The sequence below is a fragment of the Polypterus senegalus genome, chromosome 1, assembly GCF_016835505.1.
Source record: "Polypterus senegalus isolate Bchr_013 chromosome 1, ASM1683550v1, whole genome shotgun sequence".
NCBI lineage: Eukaryota > Metazoa > Chordata > Cladistia > Polypteriformes > Polypteridae > Polypterus > Polypterus senegalus.
In genome coordinates, this window is record NC_053154.1 from 35,153,742 (window position 1) to 35,175,417 (window position 21,676).

General features: G+C 35.6%; 1 protein-coding gene across 1 annotated transcript in view; it reads right to left on the reverse strand.

The window, feature by feature from the left end:
• The window catches only part of supt16h (SPT16 homolog, facilitates chromatin remodeling subunit), a 63,133-nt gene that overhangs the window by 8,813 nt on the left and 32,644 nt on the right, over positions 1-21,676 (reverse strand). Inside the window, exons 17-23 of the mRNA XM_039746079.1 lie at positions 17,269-17,387; positions 14,584-14,709; positions 12,700-12,812; positions 12,404-12,479; positions 12,153-12,322; positions 5,259-5,388; positions 136-265 (exon numbers count right to left, since the gene is read on the reverse strand). Coding sequence (XP_039602013.1) covers positions 136-265; positions 5,259-5,388; positions 12,153-12,322; positions 12,404-12,479; positions 12,700-12,812; positions 14,584-14,709; positions 17,269-17,387 — 864 coding nt within the window. The remainder of the gene's footprint in view (positions 1-135; positions 266-5,258; positions 5,389-12,152; positions 12,323-12,403; positions 12,480-12,699; positions 12,813-14,583; positions 14,710-17,268; positions 17,388-21,676) is intronic.

Below are 21,676 nucleotides of genomic sequence, written 5' to 3' on the forward strand. Positions count from 1 at the left end.
CAAATGAAATCCAAGTTCTAAGATTTAAAATTCTAAACCTTTCACAAGTATTTGACTGTACTTTCCATTAAGACAAAGTCTAATTGGAGCAACATATACATAAAGACTAGTTCAGTCATTCCATTGTTTAATTACCAGTGTCCTCTGTTTCAGAAGAGTAATCTTCATCACTGTCATCTTCTTCCCCCTCATCCTCATCAGCTGAGGGATTAAATGTTTCATCTTCAAGTTCAGATTCTGAACCATTGTCTTCTGCTCCACTGCCCTGTAGTAAGGATTTAAATATTTCCCATATTATTCAAAACTTCACAAAACATTTAAGAGAAAATGCATACTCTTGTTCTCATTGACAGAAAAACAATACAGAATGTTTTCCAAGTAAACTTACAGTCAACACAAAGAAGCATTCTGTCAAAATCACCTTTATACACTTCTAGTCATTACATGCAAGGTATGGTCCACTGATTGCCAAAACCTCTTAAAAAGTCTATAAAAAGGTCAATGCACAAAGACAGGCAAATAATAACATTTTAAGAGTTCTAGGTAATGACAAAAGTGTTAGCTTTGTATCAAGAGCTGATGTGAGAAACAAAGTTACTGAAATGTATAAGGCAGGAAACGGCAACAAAAAAATATTGTTGACTTTGAATGTAACATTAATCACTGTTAGATCCATCACTAGAAAGCAGAAGGTTTGACAGAGCAACCAGACTCTCAACCTGAACAGGCTGTCCCTCAAAACTAAACATCAGAGCAAGATGTCGACGGGTGAGAGAGGCTACTAAAAATCCAACTGTCATTCTCAGAAATCTGTGAGGCTCTTTGGCTAAAACTGGAGTGAAAGTGCATGGGTCCACAATTTCAAGAGCTCCCAATAAAACAGTTCACTATGGGAGGGTAGCAAGAAAGAAGTCATTCCTTAAAAAGGTCCAAATAAAAGCACATATGGCAATTGCAACAAAGATGTGGAAGAAAATTTTATGGTCAGATGAGACCAAAATAGAACTCTTTGGTCAGACTTCAAAAAGAGGTATGTGTTGCATAAAATTAACAATACCCATCCCTCAAGAAATGCCATACCTATCGAGAGATGTGGTTGTGGCACCATCATGTTACAGGGATGTTTTCCATGCGCTCAACTCGGAATCAGTTCAGAGTTGAAATGACACAAAATTTGGTCCATTCTGCTAAGAACCTACAGCTCAGGAGAAGACTCATCTTTTAAACATGAAAATGGCCCAAAGCATAAGGCCAAAAACAACAGTGGAATGGCTCAAAAACAGAAAGATGAATGTTTTCAAATGGCCAAATCAAAGTCCTGAACTTAAGATTTTTCTGAAGAGCTGGGACATTTGCAAATTGACATCAAGTTAACACTTAAAAACAAAGACAAACAAGATAAAGTATGACATACAAATGTGCAATTATTCTTTTCTGATAAATTCAACAGATTATGCACCAAACAAGTAAATGTTGCATTCACAATATTTTAGGCACCCTATTAGTCAGTTCTTATGGGTAGCATTGGGGTCCTCTCATACATCACTCAATAAATAACACACAAATCATCAATACAGAAGTTTAGATCCTTTCAGAGGCAAAATTTTGTCTTAAGTGACATTGAAAATTGGTTACGCAATCTTGAGATTAAAGAGATATTTTTTTGTTCAACTGGCCATTTGTGACCAGAAGAATCTGGACTACCGTTTCCCATATGATTCATGTTTGTATTTATACTTTATTTATATGATGCTTAAAGTGCTAGTAGCGTGAGGTTCAGAGCACAAGCAGAGTTTCTATTGAAATAGGTAAATTAAAACCAGTTCACTATAGTTCCACAAAACAAAAAAAAAAAAAAAGAAAAGGACTGGTTCCATAGCACTTTAGCAAATACGAAATGTAATTTCAAATTCTATAAATGAAAAGACATATCTGTTCTGTTCAGTACTACTACATTAGAAAAGTCTTCAGACTATTGCAAAAGCTGCTACCACCTGGTTTACAATGATGTGCTAAGCAAAACTAGGCCCAGAAGAAAGTTACCCATCCCTACATGCTACTTATCTATGACCAAGCCAATTAACTGTAAACAGGCTTTAGGTGAAAAATTCTAAAATGCAAAAACACCACCACAAAGCTACTGTTCCACATGGCCAATAATCCACATTACAGCAAAATATAAAATATGTACATATTTTGTGGATATCAGTAGAATGTATTCAAATATACTGTTACAACTGAAATAGGTATTTTAAAAAAGTACAAATGTACTGATGTTTACTTGCATACATCTTATCCTTGAATGCCTAACTGTCCAAAAAAAAAAAAATAGCATTGCTTGTAGACCAGACTGTCTTTAGTTAAAAGCTAAAGTTGGCTAAAGTTATGTCAAGAACAGTTATATTTAAGATACTATTCTGTATGGGATTGTTTACTGTTCAGCTTTCCAGCTAAAACCAAACAGGCTAGTGCTGGTTTAAAATCATACCAAATTGCTATTTTCCCTTATATACTTATATTTTTTTGGCATATGATAAAGTTATGCATTAAAGAGCCTTGTGATGGATTAATCAGAATTGCTATAACAATTACCATGGTGCAGTGCCATATCCAAGAAGGTTGCGATATTAATATACCTCATATTGACTTTGGTTCTTTGTTTCCACCTAATACTCTGTGGCTCAAACAACAGGCATTCACCTCTTCAACCAATAAAAGTACACCCAGTTTTTTTTTTTACTCATTCATATTGATGATGCTGTCATCACCATCAAGCAGCACTCCTAAGTACATGGCTTCTTCCCTGTTTTGACGGTCTATATCCTGTCTCACTTTCTACAGACAGTTCACATACAAGTCCATGTAAATCCTTCTGTAGCATTAATACATCAACAGAAAAATTACATTTTTCATTTCCTTTTACAGTACATGCATGGGTCTGCATGTGTTTTGCTTTACATTTAAAGGTTTTGGCAAGTTTACTATTATATTTTCATTTTTAGCAAAGTAGTAAGTTTTTTAATTCCATGCCAAAACAAGAATCAGCCAGTATATTTCCTGTTCCTACCAACATGTACTGCATGCAAAATGCATGTCAAGTTTCAGCTAGTCATTTAATGACCAAATATGCTGGGGTCTTGCCAAAATGTGATACCTGTGATATTTCTGAAAGTATATTGATGCAAATACATTTCTTTAATACGGAGCAGTTACTAAGAAATTTCAGAGCTTTAGTATACACTGTGTGCACAGTTATTAGGCAAGTCGTATTTTTGGGATTCATTTTAATATGAAACAAATACAGCGCCATCAGTCAATCCAAAATGTTAATAAACCTGAATGTTATGCACAGAAAATGTGAGTGTGAACATTATCAGGGGATTACACGTGTGCACAATTATTATGCAACTAAATCAAAAACGTACATTTTCCTGATCTCCTTTGTCAATTTTAATCTGTTAAAAGTGCGAATAAACACAAACATTTCTGACATGGGGAGGGAAAAAAAAAAAGTGACCAATATGGCCACCCTTTTCAATAACGGCAATAAGCCTTCCATTCATGAAATCTGTTAGTTGCTTGATCTGTTGCCGATCAACTTTTTGTGCAGCAGCAGCCACAACCTCCCAGACACTGTTCAGAGAGGTGTACTGTTTTCATTCCCTGTAAATCTCCTGTTTAAGAAGGGCCCACAAGTTTTCAATAGGTTTCTGTCATCTTTAAGGCCTTTACTGGCTAGCCACGCAGTGGAGTACTTTGAGGCATGTGATGGAGCATTGTCCTGCATAAAAATCATGGTCCTCTTGAAAGATGCTGACTTTTTCCTGTACCACTGCTTGAAGAAAGTGTCTTCTAAAAACTGGCAGTAGGTTTGGGAGTTGAATCAGAGTCCATCTAAAAACCCGAAAAGGTCCAACTAGCTCATCTTTAATAATACCAGCCCATATCAGTACCCCACCTCCACCCTGCTGGCGTCCAAGTCGAAGTGAATCTATGTACCCCTTACAGAACCAGCCACGATCCCGACCATCAAGTGTCACTCTAATCTCATCAATCCATAAAACCATAGAAAAATCTTTCTTCAGATACTCCTTGGCCCAGTCTTGATGTTTCAGTTTGTATGTCTTGTTCACTGGTGGTTGGGTTTCAGCTTTCCTTACCTTGGCCATGTCTCTGAGCACTTAATACCTTGTACTTCCAGGCACTACAGGTAGGTTGCAGTTCCGGAATATGACAGCATTAGAGGATAATGGGTTCCTGGTTGCTTCACGTTTGATTCTTCTCAAATCTGTGGCAGTTAATTTGTGTCTTTTTTTCTCAACACATTTCTTGTGACCCTGTTGACTATTTGCAACAAAATGCTTGATGGCTTTATGATCATGCCCCAATATCTTAGCAATGTGAAGAATGCTGCATCCCTCTGAAAGACTTTTTACAGATTTTGACTTTTCAGAGTCAATTAAATCTCTTTTTTGGCCCATTTTGCCTAGGGAAAAGAAGCTGCCTAATAATTATGCACACCTTGATATAGAATGTTGGTCTCCGTAAATCCAAAGAGGACTGTTTCATTTATGTTAGGTAGAATGCCCAGAGGGGACTGGGCGGTCTCATGGTCTGGAATCCCTACAGATTTTATTTTTTCTCCAGCCGTCTAGAGTTTTGTTTTTTCTGTCCCCCCTGGCCATTGAACCTTACTCTTATTCGATGTAAATTAATGTTGATTTATTTTGTTTTCTTATTGTGTCTTTTATTTTTCTATTCTTTATTATGTAAAGCACTTTGAGCTACTGTTTGTATGAAAATTTGCTATATAAATAAATGTTGTTGTTCCGTAGGCCACACCCTCCATCATTACACAAATACATATCACCTGATATACTTAAATCAACTAAGCATTCAAGTTTATTGAGCTTGGAGATGGAATAAATGCATGAAAATGATATGGTCAAAATACTCACTTGCCTAATAATTGTGCACACAGTGTAGTTACAGTATATAGCTTTACTATAGTTATCAGAAGGTGTTCACAAATAAACCTTAACAAAACATTGCTATATGTATAACAAGCAGCGTAAATTGTGGAATAGTGGTCAGTTATTAGCCTACTCCTAGATATGTTAGTAATCAAACATTTCAAAGGTACATGACATATATGAAAGACAGATCTGAACTGAATTAAGTAACAGAAAAACCAAATATGTAAAATCTTTAAACCTATCCAAAATTTGAAAACAGCACAGATCAAAACAAGACTCTACCTCACTTTCCGGATCCAAGAATGACCAGCCACCTTGCTCAAAGAATCCCTCTGGGTCATCAACAATTGTTTTCATGATTTTGGTCCAGTTCAGTGATTGTACACCCTCAGTGTACTTTATATCACATGAGCTAAAACAGTAATACATAGAAACATTTAATTTAATTTTAATTAAAATTAGCAAGAAAACTACCCAGATATTTCTCAACCAACACCCCTTAAAATGATCATCTTAAATTTTAAATGTAATGTAATTTTATACATCAAATTGTCTTTTGTCAAATATTTAATTACATGACTTAATTTGGTCTGGTTTGGTTAATAGTCTGAAAGAGATTAAACATTTTTACATAACAATTATATGCATCCAAAACATTCTGATTCTACTTATCTGAAGTCAATCATTTTAAAACACAACTGAAAAATATATTCACACAAATTGAGAGTTGTTTAATGTTAACTGTCTACTGCATTGTACAAAATTCGAAAGCCAACCAATTTTCAGTGATAATGTTCCCAGAAAATAGATGGTGCCTGTAAAAAAATACTATACAGCATTAAAATAAATATTTAAACACCAACAAATTAAGTCACAAGAATGTATTGGGTTTTAAAAATAATTCTGTATATCTTTTAGTCTCACTTAGAATGCAACACTGAAGCTATTTGCTTTAGCATGCTGCTCATCATTTAATACGTCCGGAGGTAAATTCTATCAACTTATCTTACAGGATTTGCCTAAGCTGTTTTGAATTGCACTGCTTTTTGCTCTTTTCATTATCGAAAGAATTTCATGCAGCTTCAGTTACATTCATGCTCTGGAGGTGGCCACTTAAATACTGTTAAGTCATCCTTTTCTGTCCCCCCTGGCCATTGAACCTTACTCTTATTCGATGTTAATTAATGTTGATTTATTTTGTTTTATAATTGTGTCTTTCGTTTTTCTATCTTTAATATGTAAAGCACTTTGAGCTACTGTTTGTATGAAAATGTGCTATATAAATAAATGTAGGTGGAAGTTTGTGAACGGATAACAACAACAAGTAATTTTCAATTGTGATATTACTATACATCTGTAATATAGTTGTGTGTTAACATAGCCATTTCCAAGTTAAGGTGAAGTTGGTTGAATTTTACAAAAAAAATAAAATAAATTAAAAAAAAATGTTAAAGAGTGGCTAAGGTGCCACAAGGAGAGATTTGGGAACTAAGCCAGATTTATTTTGTATTCTTACAAAATGTTATCAATTAAGTATTTTAAAACCACAGATCTTCATACATTTTAGAATGCCAATTTTTTTTTTTTAATTATTCTAGACTGACCTTAAAAGGATAAAAACCACCTACTGCACAGATGGCTAGCTTTAAACAAATTTTCTTGTAGTACTGTGTAAGACTGCTTAGTTACGCCATCTGTATAAACAAAGGAGGAGTGGGGGTGGCAGGGGGTTTTGGAATTGTCATTGTGATCAAATTGTTGATTTAATACTGTGAAAAATTCAAAGGTATCTTTCATTAAAGTTTTGTAACATACATGAAATAACTTGCAGTATGTAGCATGCCACAAATGCATGAGGGTAGTGATACATACAAGTGTTGAATTGCTGTTAAACAGAATTAGTCTCAATATGGTATTTAAACCCACACAGGATCGAGTGATATTCTACTTCTAACAGAACTGAGATAATTGCAGAAAAGAAATCGGAATACCCAATTACCAAATAAACTTTGTGCAAAGGTGCCACTAGCAGAAAATTCAAAACAGAAACTTGTCATTAGTAGTTTATTTATAAACTACAAATGGTGTCAACAGCATTTTTTTTGTTTGCTTAACCCACACAATATGGAAAGTAGTCTTTTCAAATAACCGCAAGAGATAACTGTTGATATCCTACATGAAATAAAGGTTATTGAAAAACAGACAAACAAAAATTTAACAATCAGCAGGTCATCTTGTCATAACTTTAAATTAATTGGGTTATCTAATAGTCAAAGAACAAACAGCTTATTAAACTTATTTAAAAATAGCTTGTTAACCACCACCATATATTGCATATCCTTGTGTTATAGACCACCCAATTCAGACAGTAATTTCAACACACATCTTTTTAGTAATATCAAAAAGGCAAGTTTACAGGGGGATATTATAGTCATGGGGGACTTTAATTATCCAAATATTAACTGGGATAACCTTACAGATGGAGGAGCACAAGAGCAGGAGTTTTTAGAAGTAATCGTTTTTTAACACAGCATGTTAAAGCACCAACAAGGGGTGAAGCCTATCTGGATTTAGTATTCTGTAATAATCAGGATAGAATTGAGGGTGTAGAGGTGATTGAACCACTAGGGTCAAGTGACCATAATGTAATACAATTCTCAGTATTTTGTAAGAGTACAGATGCAAAGACTAAAATTGTTAAGTTGAACTTTAGTAGGGCTAATTTTGAGCAGATGCGACAAAGTCTAAGTAGGATAGACTGGGATAAGCTTTTAAATGTGGAGACAGTCGAGGAGCAGTGGAACAGGTTTAAAATGTTTTACATGTAATGCAGGACAGATACATACCTAAATTTGGAAGTAATAGGAAACTAAAAAAATCTCCACGATGGATTAATAAAGACTTAAAAAAGAAGTTGCAAAGGAAAAAACTGCTGTATAAGGCATATAAGACTAATGACTGCAAAGAGAACCGTAGCGTATGAGAAATGAGGGCAACCATTAAGAAGGATATCAGAGAGGCTAAAAGACAGTTGGAGAGGAATATAGCAGATAAGGCGAAAGAAGACCCCAAGAGATTCTTTCAGTATTTTAGTAGTAAAAGAACAGTTAAGGAGGAGGTCAAGTTCATCAGGAATAGTAAAGGGAATTAAAAGATACAGACAATGAAATAGCAGATGCCCTAAACTTACATTTTTCTGAGGTGTTTACAAGTGAGCAAGTGGATAACCTGCCAAAGGTAAACACAACTACTAAGGAGGTACTGAGGGATTTGGAAATTGTAGAGGGAGAAGTGCTGCTCAGATTAAATAAGATGAAATCAAACAAATCACCAGGCCCAGATAATATTTATCCTCGTGTTCTTAAGGAGGCTAGTGAGTACATATATAAACCCTTGACACATATTTTTAGGAAGTCACTGTGCACTGGAGAGATTCCAAAGGACTGGAAAATGGCAAATATCATCCCATTATATAAAAAGGGTGACAGGGCAGATCCAAGCAACTATAGGCCAGTAAGCAACAAGCATCACAGGAAAATTAATGGAAGGAATTATTAAGGATAAGATTGAGCAACACATGACAAGGACAGGAGTTATTCTGAACAGTCAGCATGGGTTCAGAAGGGGGAGGTCGTGTTTTACTAACATGTTGGAATTCTATGAGGAGGCAACAAAAGGATACGATCAAAGTGGAGCTTATGATATTATTTATCTGGACTTTCAGAAAGCATTTGATAAGGTGCCACATGAGAGGTTGGGCATCAAGTTAAAAGAAGTGGGAATTCAGGGTGATGTTTTTAGATGGGTGCAGAATTGGCTCAGACACAGGAAGCAGAGGGTGATGGTGCGAGGAACCTCATCAGAACTGGCGATGTTAAGAGTGGTGTTCCACAGGGGTCAGTGCTAGGGCGCTGCTATTTTTAATATATATAAATGATTTAGATAGGAATATAAGTAACAAGCTGGTTAAGTTTGCAGATGATACCAAGATAGGTGGATTAGCAGATAATTTGGAATCCGTTATATCATTACAGAAGGACTTGGATAGCATACAGGCTTGGGCAGATTTGTGGCAGATGAAATTTAATGTCAGTAAATGTAAAGTATTACACATAGGAAGTAAAAATATTAGGTTTGAATACACAATGGGGTCGAAAATCGAAAGTACACCTTATGAGAAGGATTTAGGAGTCATAGTGGACTCCAAGCTATCAACTTCCAAACAGTGTTCAGAAGCCATTAAGAAGGCTAACAGAATGTTAGGTTATATAGCACGATCTGTGGAGTACAAGTCCAAGGAGGTTATGCTCAACCTTTATAATGCACTGGTGAGGCCTCATCTTGAGTACTGTGTGCAGTTTTGGTCTCCAGGCTACAAAAGGACATAGCAGCACTAGAAAAGGTCCAGAGAAGAGCGACTAGGCTGATTCCAGGTCTACAGGGGTTGAATTATGAGGAAAGATTAAAAGAGCTGAGCCTTTACAGTTTAAGCAAAAGAAGATTAAGAGGTGACATGATTGAAGTGTTTAAAATTATGAAGGGAATTAGTACAGTGGATCGAGACTTGTATTTTAAAATGAGCTCATCAAGAACACGGGGACACAGTTGGAAACTTGTTAAGGGTAAATTTCGCACAAACATTAGGAAGTTTTTCTTTACACAAAGAACGATAGACACTTGGAATAAGTTACCAAGTAGTGTGGTAGACAGTAAGACGTTAGGGACTTTCAAAACTCGACTTGATGTTTTCTTGGAGGAAGCAAGTGGATAGGACTGGCGAGCTTTGTTGGGCTGAATGGCCTGTTCTCGTCTAGATTGTTCTAATTCTAAAATAAGGACCTGCTAAATGGTACTGCAGAAGTGAAATAATCTACAGTCATATGAAAGTTTGAGAACCCCTCTCAGCCTGCATAATAATTTACTCTACTTTCAACAAAAAAAGATAACAGTGGCATGTCTTACATTTCCTAGGAACATCTGAGTACTGGGGTGTTTTCCGAACAAAGATTTTTACTGAAGCAGTATTTGTTTTAGCAGTATACAAAAATGTGGGTAACCCTTGTGATTGTGCCGATTTGAATGCATGTAACTGCTCAATACTGATTACTTAAAACACCAAATTGGTTGGATTAGCTAGTTAAGCCTTGAACTTTATAGACAGGTGTATCCAATCATGAAAAAGGTATTTAAGGTGGTCAATTGCAAGTTGAGCTTCCCTTTGACTCTCCTCTGAAGAGTGACAGACAGCATGGGATCCTCAAAGCAACTCTCAAAAGATCTGAAAACAAATATTGTTCAGTAAAGGCTACAAAAAGCTCTCTCAAAGGTTTAAACTGTCAGTTTCAACTGTAAGGATTGGAATCAGGTAATGGAAGGCCACAGGCACAGTTGCTGTTAAACCCAGCAGGTCTGGCAGGCCAAGAAAAATCCAGGAGCAGCATATGCACAGGATTGTGGAAATGGTTACAGACAACCCACAGATCACCTACAAAAACCTGCAAGAACATCTTGCTGCAGATGGTTCTACAATTCAGCGCAATTTGCACAAACAACATCTGTATGGCAGGATGATGAGAAAGAAGCCCTTTCTGCATTCACGCCACAAACAGTCGCTTGTTGTATGCAAATGCTCATTTAGACAAGCCAGATTCCTTTTGGAACAAAGTGCTTTGGAGTGATGAGACAAAAATTGAGTTATTTGGTCATAACAAAAGGCGCTTTGCATGGTGTAAGAACACCAAATTCCAAGAAAAACACCTGCTACGTACTGTCAAATTTGGTGGAGGTTCCATCATGCTGTGGGTCTGTGTGGCTTTTTCAGGGACTGGAACAAATTCTTCTCAACAAATTCTTCTGGATAATGTTAAAGCATCAGTCACAAAGTTGAAGTTACGCAGGGGTTGAACATTCCAACAAGACAATGACCCAAAACACAGTTCGAAATCTACAAAGGCATTCATGCAGAGGGAGAAGTACAATGTTCTGGAATGGCTGTCACAGACCCCTAACTTGAATATCATCAAAACCTATGGGATGCTTTGAAGTAGGCTGTCCATGCTCGGCAGCCATCAAATTTAAATGAACTGGAGAGATGAGATTTTGTATGGAAGAATGGTCAAAAATACCTCCATCCAGAATCCAGACACTCATCAAAGGCTATTATAGGCATCTAGAGGCTGTTATATTTGCAAAAGGAGGCTCAACTAAGTATTGATGTAATATCTCTGTTGGGGTGCCCAAATTTATTCACCTGTCTAATTTTGTTATGCTGCATATTGCATATTTTCTGTTAATCCAATAAACTTAATGTCACTGCTGAAATACTACTGTTTCCATAAGGCATGTCATATTAAAAGGAAGTTGCTACTTTGAAAGCTCAGCCAATGATAAACAAAAATCCAAAGAATTAAGAGGGGTTCCCAAACTTTTTCATATGACTGTACCTCTATACCTTGATATAATACTAATTGCCACAGCTCATAATAACAAATGAAGACAAATGCACATTTTCTTACAATGACCACGTGTGCCAGCTGATTTTCTGTATTGTTAAAAAGTCTACCATTAGAGATCTTGCTTCTTTACCGCACAACACATTTCCTCAAAGAAAACGGCAAGCTTGACATGACTTGTTGACATTCTATAAACCTCAAAAACCATGTAAGAATTGAAAAGAAAATTGGTAAAGTATAGATATGTATCTAAGCATGCTTACAGTATTTACAGGGTTCTACTATAGCTGTGCACATGTACAAATGGAAAGGGTAAGTAATTGTTTCATATACTATCTTTTGTTTTAGACTAAAGTGCCCTTGTTAATCAAGGGTTAAAACAGAATATATATACCTCAGTGTTGTTTATGTTTAGCCAACTCTAATTTGAACTTTTTGGATAGTAACTCTGCTTAATCTTTCATTTAACTGTCATTTATACAATCATTTTATAACATTAGCAGTATAGTTACAATTGAGTAGCCAAAAACGTTTCAATTTGGAAACAGCTTATTTAGATAAAAAGTTAAACCCTTTGTCTCATTTTTAGTTTGTCTGTTTTAGGCAAACATCTTTACTGGTCTTTAAAAGGAATGGAAATGGGTTGGAGAAAGGAGGACAACTAAGAGTAAATTAAAACATAAAAAATGAAAGTAATGTTAAAACATTGTATATTAAAACATACTTGAGCCAGTCTTTAATTGGGTCCAAGGAGTTGATAGGCACAGCGTTGATCATTGTCACTTTCTTGTTGTAATCTTTATACACAATCACAATATCAAAGTTCTTAAGGTGAAACTGCACACGTTCAAAGTGGACGAGCTCCACCTCATCAAGAGTTACTACAAAAGGAGGCTGGACAGAGAAAAATATAATTTACAACTTACTATAAAATATTGTTCTTCTTGCATCGAAAAACAGAGATGTAGAACTTACCCATTCAGTTACATTACATAACGCACTGCTAGTCGGCTGCAAGAGACAGGTACTTCTGTAAGGAGCACCACTAAATCTAAAACAAAAAAAGATTTGCTTATAAGTCATATGAGAGAGCAAGATTATCAATTAGAGTCAGGGTTAGATGACTATGTTAAAAAAAAAGAATAATCAATAACAAGACACTGCAAAAATGTATGTAGGATTTTATAATGCTTTATATCAACTTAATAAGGCAAAACACACACCAGGATGACCAATTATGCAAGCTTAAAATGACCAATATGGCCACATACCCCAGGGCTCTGAAAGGCACTTCAAATTCCAGCTCTTCCTTTGTCAAAGATTCTACTTTCTCAATGAAATTTTTGAAGGCAGTTTTCAGTTTATGTCTCATTTCCCTCTCCATCTAAAAAGAACACCACAATTCATTGTGTTTGCATTTTTTGGGATAAATGCACACATAAGCAAATATGTATCAAAATCCATTAACACCTTTAGTGTTTGTGACTGCTAGGTTATGACAATTGTGCAAAGATATTGCAGGAAAGAAAGACTGCAAGAAAATTCAAGGTAAAGTACACACTAAACATGGATGGAGCTGGGGAGTAGCAATGTGTTGCATGTTGACTAGCTCATGCAAACAAGAATTTCATTTAACTTTGTACACGTGATAAGGACTCTATATTGACCTTGGATGTAGAGACTGTAAGCATGCCGTGGGCTCCCACAGTAGTTAATATGTCTTATTTCTAAAACGGAACACCAACTCACTACCACTTTATTCATTTAGATATTAAACTTCCCAATTTTAAACAAAGTAAATAAAAATGTACTTATCAGATTTATTAATGTGTAACAGATGCTAATGTTAATTTTGGAAAAGAGCAAGATTATTAAAATTAAATTATATCAGCTATTAAAAGCAACCATTAAGACTGTTGTGTAAAAAAAAAAAAAAAAGTCGTCCTGTCCCTGCAGCTGAAAAAAACCCCAACAGCATGATGCTGCCACCGCCATGCTTCACGGAGGGGACTGTATTGGACAAGTGATGAGCAGTGCCTGGTTGTCTCCACACATACCGCTTAGAATTAAGGCCAATCGAGGGAAAGATGAATGCGGCCAAGTACAGGGATATCCTGGACAAAAACCTTCTCCAGAGTGCTAAGGACCTCAGACTGAGCCGAAGGTTTACCTTCCAACAAGACAATGACCCTAAGCACACAGCTAAAATAACGAAGGAGTGGCTTCACAACAACTCTGTGACTGTTCTTGAATGGCCCAGCCAGAGAGCCCTGACTTAAACCCAATTAAGCATCTCTGGAGAGACCTAAAAATGGCTGTCCACCAACGTTTCCCATCCAACCTGACAGAACTAGAGAGGATCTGCAAGGAGGAGTGGCAGAGGATCCCCAAATCCAGGTGTGAAAAACTTGTTGCATCTTTCCCAAGACGACTCATGGCTGTATTAGCTCAAAAGGGTGCTTCTACTAAATACTGAGCAAAGGGTCTGAATACTTAGGGCCATGTGATATTTCAGTTTTTCTTTTTTAATAAATCTGCAACAATTTCAAAAATCTTTTTGTCTGTCAATATGGGGTGTTGTGTGTACATTAATGAGGAAAAAAAATAATTTAAATGATTTTAGCAAATGGCTGCAATATAACAGTGAAAAATTGAAGGGGGTCTGAATACTTTCCGTACCCACTGTACATTAAAAAGAGATATAGCATGTGTCTTAGAAATAGTATGAAGAGACAGAAAAAAATTTCAGGTAAGGATTTGGTATCTAGTAACACTAGATAATTGGTCAAGTTTCTTAATATTTTTGAAATTCACTGTATATGGGATAGAAAAATTCTATATCCTACTTTGAAATGTCAGTTTTTGTCATTTTTCTTAAAAACACTGCATTTTGTTTTCAATTAAAATATACAAGAATTATTTAAAGTTGAAAAGGTCTTTATTTCAGCCTTTAACAGCCACAATTGCAATAGTAGAAAAGGGACTTTTAGCAATCAGTTTGTGTGCGCAAATGCTTAAAAAAATTACAAACACCCTAAAAAAATGAACAAATTAAATATTCAAAAGATGTCACACATATCAGATATGGGAGATTTATATTTATGACTAAAGAAACAATGAGAATGAATGAAAGCTAGGGCAATCAATATTCAAACCTGTTCTGCATAGAGATCATCTCTGTCATGCATGTGCTGATGTTTTCCTAAATCTGTTGTGATCTCGCCAACTTCTGTATAGAACTGCACGTCTGTATGTCTCTTCTTGCCAAACATAATTGCATTCTGAAACCAAGCAGGGAAAAAAAAGAAAGCTTTGTAGCATATATATTTATTAAAAATGGACACCATTTACAGTTCACTGATCCAGCCATACACCACAGGGCTTGGACATTTTAAAAAGTTAAGACAAAACTTTTGGAACCTTATTTTGGAAATTCAAATTAATGTGACCAGCAGCTCATGTGCGTGAAAAGTTATTTTTCATCTACTGTTACATTTTAGATGCTTTATTAAGAATATCTATATTTTCATTAGACTTACTATTTATGAACCAACTTATATTAAATTTTGTTTACTACTCATACATTGTTATTTTCGATTATTTTTTGTACAAAAATGTAAGCACTTCTAGGCATTTAAAACATTTTAGGCAGTTCATTATTAGTAAGCTTTAGAACACCACCACCTACTAAAAGAATCTTAAAGCAATTTTTTAAATAAATGTTAACATACTCGAATACTTCCTTAGTAGCAATTTATTCACATAGAGACAAACTGCTGCTAGATAAAGTTTCATTTATTTTCATTGCCTACAATGCCATGCATACAGTCAAAAAAATAAAATAATCAAAAGAAGGTAAGTCTGGAAATGTTTTGTGTTAGAGGCAGGAGAATTTAAGCACATACTGTAACTGCAGAAAAAAATTTAAAAAAAAAGACAACACACATTTTTTTTATTATTATCCATAGGAAAATGCACACTGGCAGTACTAACAACAGTTATAGCAATTAAAAATCAAAACAAGTTTCAAATGAAGTGGCTGTTTGACTTGTTTACACAGGCAATGAAATGAGCAACTCCACTTGCTAATAACAAAATAAAATTAATTTGGTGTTTCAATGCTTCAAAGCACATCTCCCCATTAATAAATGTACTAATACAATGCGTATTAGCCGAGACACAGTTATCACAATTGGCAAAACCACATACTTCACTGTCAGGCAAATCGCAGCCCACCTACCGAGTGCAAACACCACTGGAGGAAGTATCAGGATAACTGCAGACACTAATAACCAGAAGGTGCCTGGTATCACCTAAGCAAGCATGTTATATGGTTACATCATAAAGAACGCTGACAGTTTTGACCAAAGGGGTAATATTAAATGTCTCATCTTACTGAGAAAACAGCCATCACACACACTATTTTCAAGTTTGCTCCCAACACAACTATTTCTCAAAATGCATGAATAATGATTTGAGCCAGGCCAACTCACGACAACATTAATAAAAAAAAATGTTTGCATCACAGATAATTTGCAAATGAATAGAGTGGAAATGCTTTTTATTTACATAAGCAAATTCGCTCTCTGAAGGCAACTTCATAGCAATGTGCATGCAGCCAACCACTCCGATTACATATGGGAAAACTGGACATAGTTGCTGCAAATTGAGCTTCAACCTTTGACTGTTAAACCAAAGTGTGATAAAACATATCTGAGTGACAAGCTAATAATAGCATCCCATACAGCTGGTGTTGCATGATTCAGTGATGACTGAGAAACACCTGATCGGTTAGCAAGTTCATGTTGAAAAGCTCCTGTGGCTAAAAACCAGAGGGTGGGCAGAACATGCAAAGGAACAGATAGAGCACAACTCCTCAAAGTCTTCCTCTGTAAAGCAAGCCCCAGTTCAGCACACAGCTGATACAAGATAGTTCTTGGAAATCTAAATCAATGTAGAAGCCAGTGTTCATCATGGGAAAAGAAATCAGTATGATCTCTAAATATGCACTCTCTTCTAATTCTTCCATTTGTGATGTCTTCTAACAATGCTGAAGCAGCCATGGTAGTTGGTAGTTTGGCCATTCTGTGCACCATTATATTGTTACAGAATGATTACAAACAAGAGTCTTAAATTTTTAAATGATATGCAATTCATTTCGGTGCATTTGATAAATGCTATGGATACAAATCTAAAAAAGAAAGGGAAACCACACAGAAACAGTAGCAATGATTTGATGGTGGGTGCCACTCGTTTACAAATCTGACCAGAAAAATGAGTATCCATGGTCTGAGGCTGCAGTGAAAATGTGTGAAGCTTTAGGCAAAAGTTTAGTTTTTATACATTTGGACATAAGCGTGGAAATGGGCATATACAACATTTATACAGTACACAAGGCCCCAGGAGTTTGTGATGTCTGAAATCTGAATCAATTCAATGAAGAACATTGACAACTAAAATTCAGTATCAAAAAAATTAAGATTTTATTTTTGCCTTCATATTTTTACACAACTTCCTCCAATTAAAAATTGTAGTCCACTTCTCCAACAGGTTTTCATTTTTCTAAAAACCTCCTCTCAGTCTAGTACACAATACAATGGGGAACGTGCATTCTGATTTATTCTAAAGTACGGTTTTAGTTTGAGAAATGTCTGACTTTTAAAGAAATAATGTTTTTGTCCAGTGAGTGAAAGAAGAAGCATGTGTGTAATGCAACAGAAGCTAACTATGGACAACTATTGACAAAACTGTCAAAAAATAACTCAATACAATCTAAGATTTCACTGCATGCATACAATCATTTTTATGCAAGTAAAGCAATTTTAAAGATGTGATACTACCTTTAGATGAAAATGTAGCACGATGATCATCTCACCATCACAGGGCTGAAATAATGAGTGCTTGATATTATTGTAAAGAATGTCAACCTTGTCTCCCCTAACTGAAGTGAATCGAAAACCTAAAAAGAAATAAAAGGAAAAAAACTCAAGTTAAAATAAATTTTATATACATATTCATATATATTCAAAACATTCAGAGAATTCATTATTATATTAGAATATGAATGCTGGGCCTGTGTTTGATATCAATATCACATTTAAAATAACTTCAGACAGCGGTGAAAGTATAAGCACTTTTTTACTCTACATTTTCTCAACTATGACTTGACTTACTTGAATAATGCCAGTGACTCAGTTTGACTTAACTTGAACGCAATCTTTAAAACACAAGAACGGACATGAAACATGAAGGTCAGAGCTTGAGCCTTACTTAAGACTTGCATATGTAGGACTTAGTCCCATCTTTGTCAATCACCATAACTACTGTGCAGCACAAGATGCAACCAAACAGACAGAGCATTGGACAAAGGAGCACAAAGAGTGCAGTTCTCAAGCTTTGAACAGTGAAGTACATTATTGCTGTTATTGTTGGTCCAAAGACTAATACATAAACCTGTAGTTGGGGTAAACCCAGCAAATATATTGGCATACATGTTTCTCCTTGTGCTGCTTGAGTAGGAAGTAATAACCAACGTGATGAATAAATCTATAGATTTTAAAAGTTTCTCATAAATTTAACAGCAACGATAACAGAATACCACGTCATCTGTGCTGACCTTGATAGATGCTTTACTGGATGAAGGTTAATGTGTAACCACGGACAATTTTTATTCCTTGCCATAGCTACTTAACATCTTGCTGCAAAGAAAGACTGATGCATAAGAATCAGTATGTTCCAACCGTTGTGGTATGCCTGAAGACTAAATTACAGTGAGGTGTGCTAGTAGCTTGGCAAAAGGGTAAAGTGCTTGCCCGGGAATGGAAAGACATGAAAGATGTTTCATCTTAGCACTGTACAGGCAAAAGGCAACAAGAAGGTTACGAAGTCTTGTGCTGTGGTCGACTATAATAGCATGACGGAAGGCATAGATTGAGCAGATCAAGAATTGATTTTCTATTCCATTATGAGGAGGCATCAAATATCACAAAATTATATTTTGTCATCAGGTGGAACAGTGCATTTGGAAAGCATTCATCTCATACACACAAAAAGCTGGCGAAACCATATCTCATTCAAACATTACATGTCACCTTGTAGAGACCTAATCATTGCCACACATCCACCGTACACAATACTGCTAAAGAGATGCAGCCGAATCAGCACATCGCAGATCAATCCAGAGCATCATATTGGGAAAAATTTTTTTGATTATATATCTCCAACAGAAAAAAAAATCTAACTCGTATCTGTGCAGTGTGCTGTTCAAAAACTGATAAATCAGGAAAGAAAATCCAAACAGAAGTACACTATTATTGTCCGACTATGATGTTGGACTGTGTCTTTCACCATGCTTTAAGATTTACCACACAAAGGACTCATTTTGAGATTATATACTGTTTTGGCATCATTAGTAGTATTATTATTACTGCTATTTTTGTTATTGTTCATTTTATATTATTTTTTATTCATCATTACTATTACTTGAATTATTATTATACTTTTGAGATTTAATAAAAATGTAATTATTCATGTAAAAAAAATGCAATGCTTTTTACTTTTTTTTTTCGAATAAAATGCAACGCTAAGGAGATTAAAAGAAGTACATTTCTCTGTGAATAATCTGGTTATGTGGCCATGTAAAACCCATTGCTGGGTTATTGTTAAGGATTTTATAGTTTGTGCATGTCCACTGCACTCTGTCAGCCTGTACATGTTTTTGCATTGCACACACTATTAGCAACCATGGGTAAAAGTATCCACAAAAAACTTTTTCAGAGACAAATATTCAGGAAAATGATTTATTCCTTTTCCGGAGTAAAATAATGTGTCAATATTTCAGAAATAGCCAAATTTATGTCGATAAGATGTATGTACAGTGCTAAACTCAGAAACAAAATCTTGAGAGCAGCAGGATAACACATTAAAAGCAATATGCGTTATGTGGCCAGCTTAATCTTTTTAAAGCAAAAAGTAAGCTAACTCAATACTTATTTTACTAAAGTTAAAATGTGTTATTATTACTATTCTAGTAGCACTGAGTGAAAGGCAAGAAACACATGTACCAGGTCCTTTGCAGAGTTCAATCACACAGCTAAGCAGAAAAGAGCATGGTGCAAGCAATCTGGTAACAGAAACCTATAAAGTGTCAATATCACTAAACGTATTGATAATGTAGATTTATAACACCAGAAAATTACCACAGGTGCATGCTTATTTTAGGATTGACAGTGGCAAATGACGACAATTAACATTTTTGAGCAGATTAATGATGGACAGTTTTGTCAAAGGAGAACTCCAAACAATGTTCCAATTGATTGGCCGCCAATCTAAATCCGCCAATTTTCAAAAAAAAAAAAAAACCTCAAGATGTCTTTTATTTATAAACCTGCTAAGAATGTTAGTCTTGTGTCTTGATAAATAAAATCGTGGGATGTACATAAATTGATTAAAACAATTTTTGAAACTTGCTTAGAAGTTAATGTTGTTCATTTTTTTATACTTTATGATAGAAGTAGCTATTCTATTAGTTGATTGAATTAATTTATGTTTAAGCATTTTGCAAATTATTTTTCTTTAATCATTTTTCATGAACGGAAAGCTTCTTTAAAAGTATTCTTTGCAGAATTATTTGAAATTATATTTTGGTCTCTTTTTCTGTTCAGGCTCTTATAGGATTAGCGGGGTTTTGGGGAGTGCTAAGAATCGACTGGAAGAGGCAAGTGGTGGGCAATTCGATGCATCTTTCACTTGTATGCTCCTATAACTCACTATATTCTTTCTCCGTCATAGTTGTGTATGCATTAACTGGAATCACATAACCATTTATCACGGTGAAATTTGCTAAGCAACTACCGTAGATCCCGTTATATAAGCAGAGAATTTCGTCCTAGATTTTTGGCTTGGAGTTTGGGGGTCGGTTTATACAACGAGTATCGTTTCAGATTCAAGATTTCCAGCGCAATGCTGGTTTTGCCGATGAATACGGAAGTAAATAATGACGAAACCACAGAGCCATCTTTCAGATGAAGTAGTAACTTTGCATGCCGGTACTTTAAATTAAATAAAGAATTTATTCAAAAAAGTGTTTTAGTTGTTGATTTTATTAATAAAATTTATAATAAATTATCGGCAAGTTTAAAATGAAATTTTTTGTTTTGATTTACGATCAACATCTTGCGTTACGAAACGGATGCGGTCACGTGTACCCGCTTGCGATTGTAAACAAACAACCGAGAGCGTTAGTAGCGTCAGTCGGAGCCCAGATACATGTGTTTGTGGATGTAATTTCCGTCATTGCAGTGATTTACCTATATATATAATTCATTAAGACCATGCAAGCAAGACACATAATTGCTAAGGAAGGAAGAGAAGGTAAAAGTAAGCGATCGCAATCGAAACGAAGATGGACATTGTGTGGAAATATCTCCTCCCTTACTGCAGCCCAAAGATGTCAAATTAAATGGTGAGTACAGTATGAAATTGTTTCTAGAATATAATTCCTTTTATTGTCGCTATACGCATCTACAATGAGATTAAAAGCAGCTCCTTCAGTGCAGAAAAAAAGTTCTGTATAGGGCTTGTATGGTTGTTTTTTAACTTTAGCATAACGTCGGATCTGCGGCCCCGCTTCTGCATTCTTTCCCTCCTCCGTCTGTGTTGTCTCCTAGACCCGACGACAATCCATGGAGAGCCCGCTGGTCTCGCTATGTTGTCTGGGATGTTGTGCGTGTGATGAAAAACACTCGAAACAGATGTCTGGCTCTGGACACCGATGTCTATAAGGTTCTGAATGGTGTAGCGGATGTTCGCCAAACCGATCGTGCACAAACAAGGACAAAAAAAAAAAAAAGTACAAAAACAACAAAAAAGTGCACTGAAAAGGAGAGCCCTGAGCCGCTGCGACCATGCGTGCCGCCATGCTCCTAGCTTAATCGAAGTAGGCTTGGCACTTTCTATAACTTTTTGGTTAGTACATTAGAAAAATTATTGGTGTTTTGGTAAATTATGCACATTATATTATATATCAAAAATGCCAGCAGTCTCAAATTCTCGCCGATAAACATTATAAATATACCTGAAGAGACACTTTTAAGGAAATTTAGAAAATTTTGCTTGGAGAAGGGGGTCAGCTTAAATACCGGTCATCGGCAAATACATGTAATTTAGTAGGTAGAGAAGGGGTTCGGCTAATATACCGGGTCGGCCTGTATTCCGGGATCTACGGTACATCAGTTTTGACAGATTGTA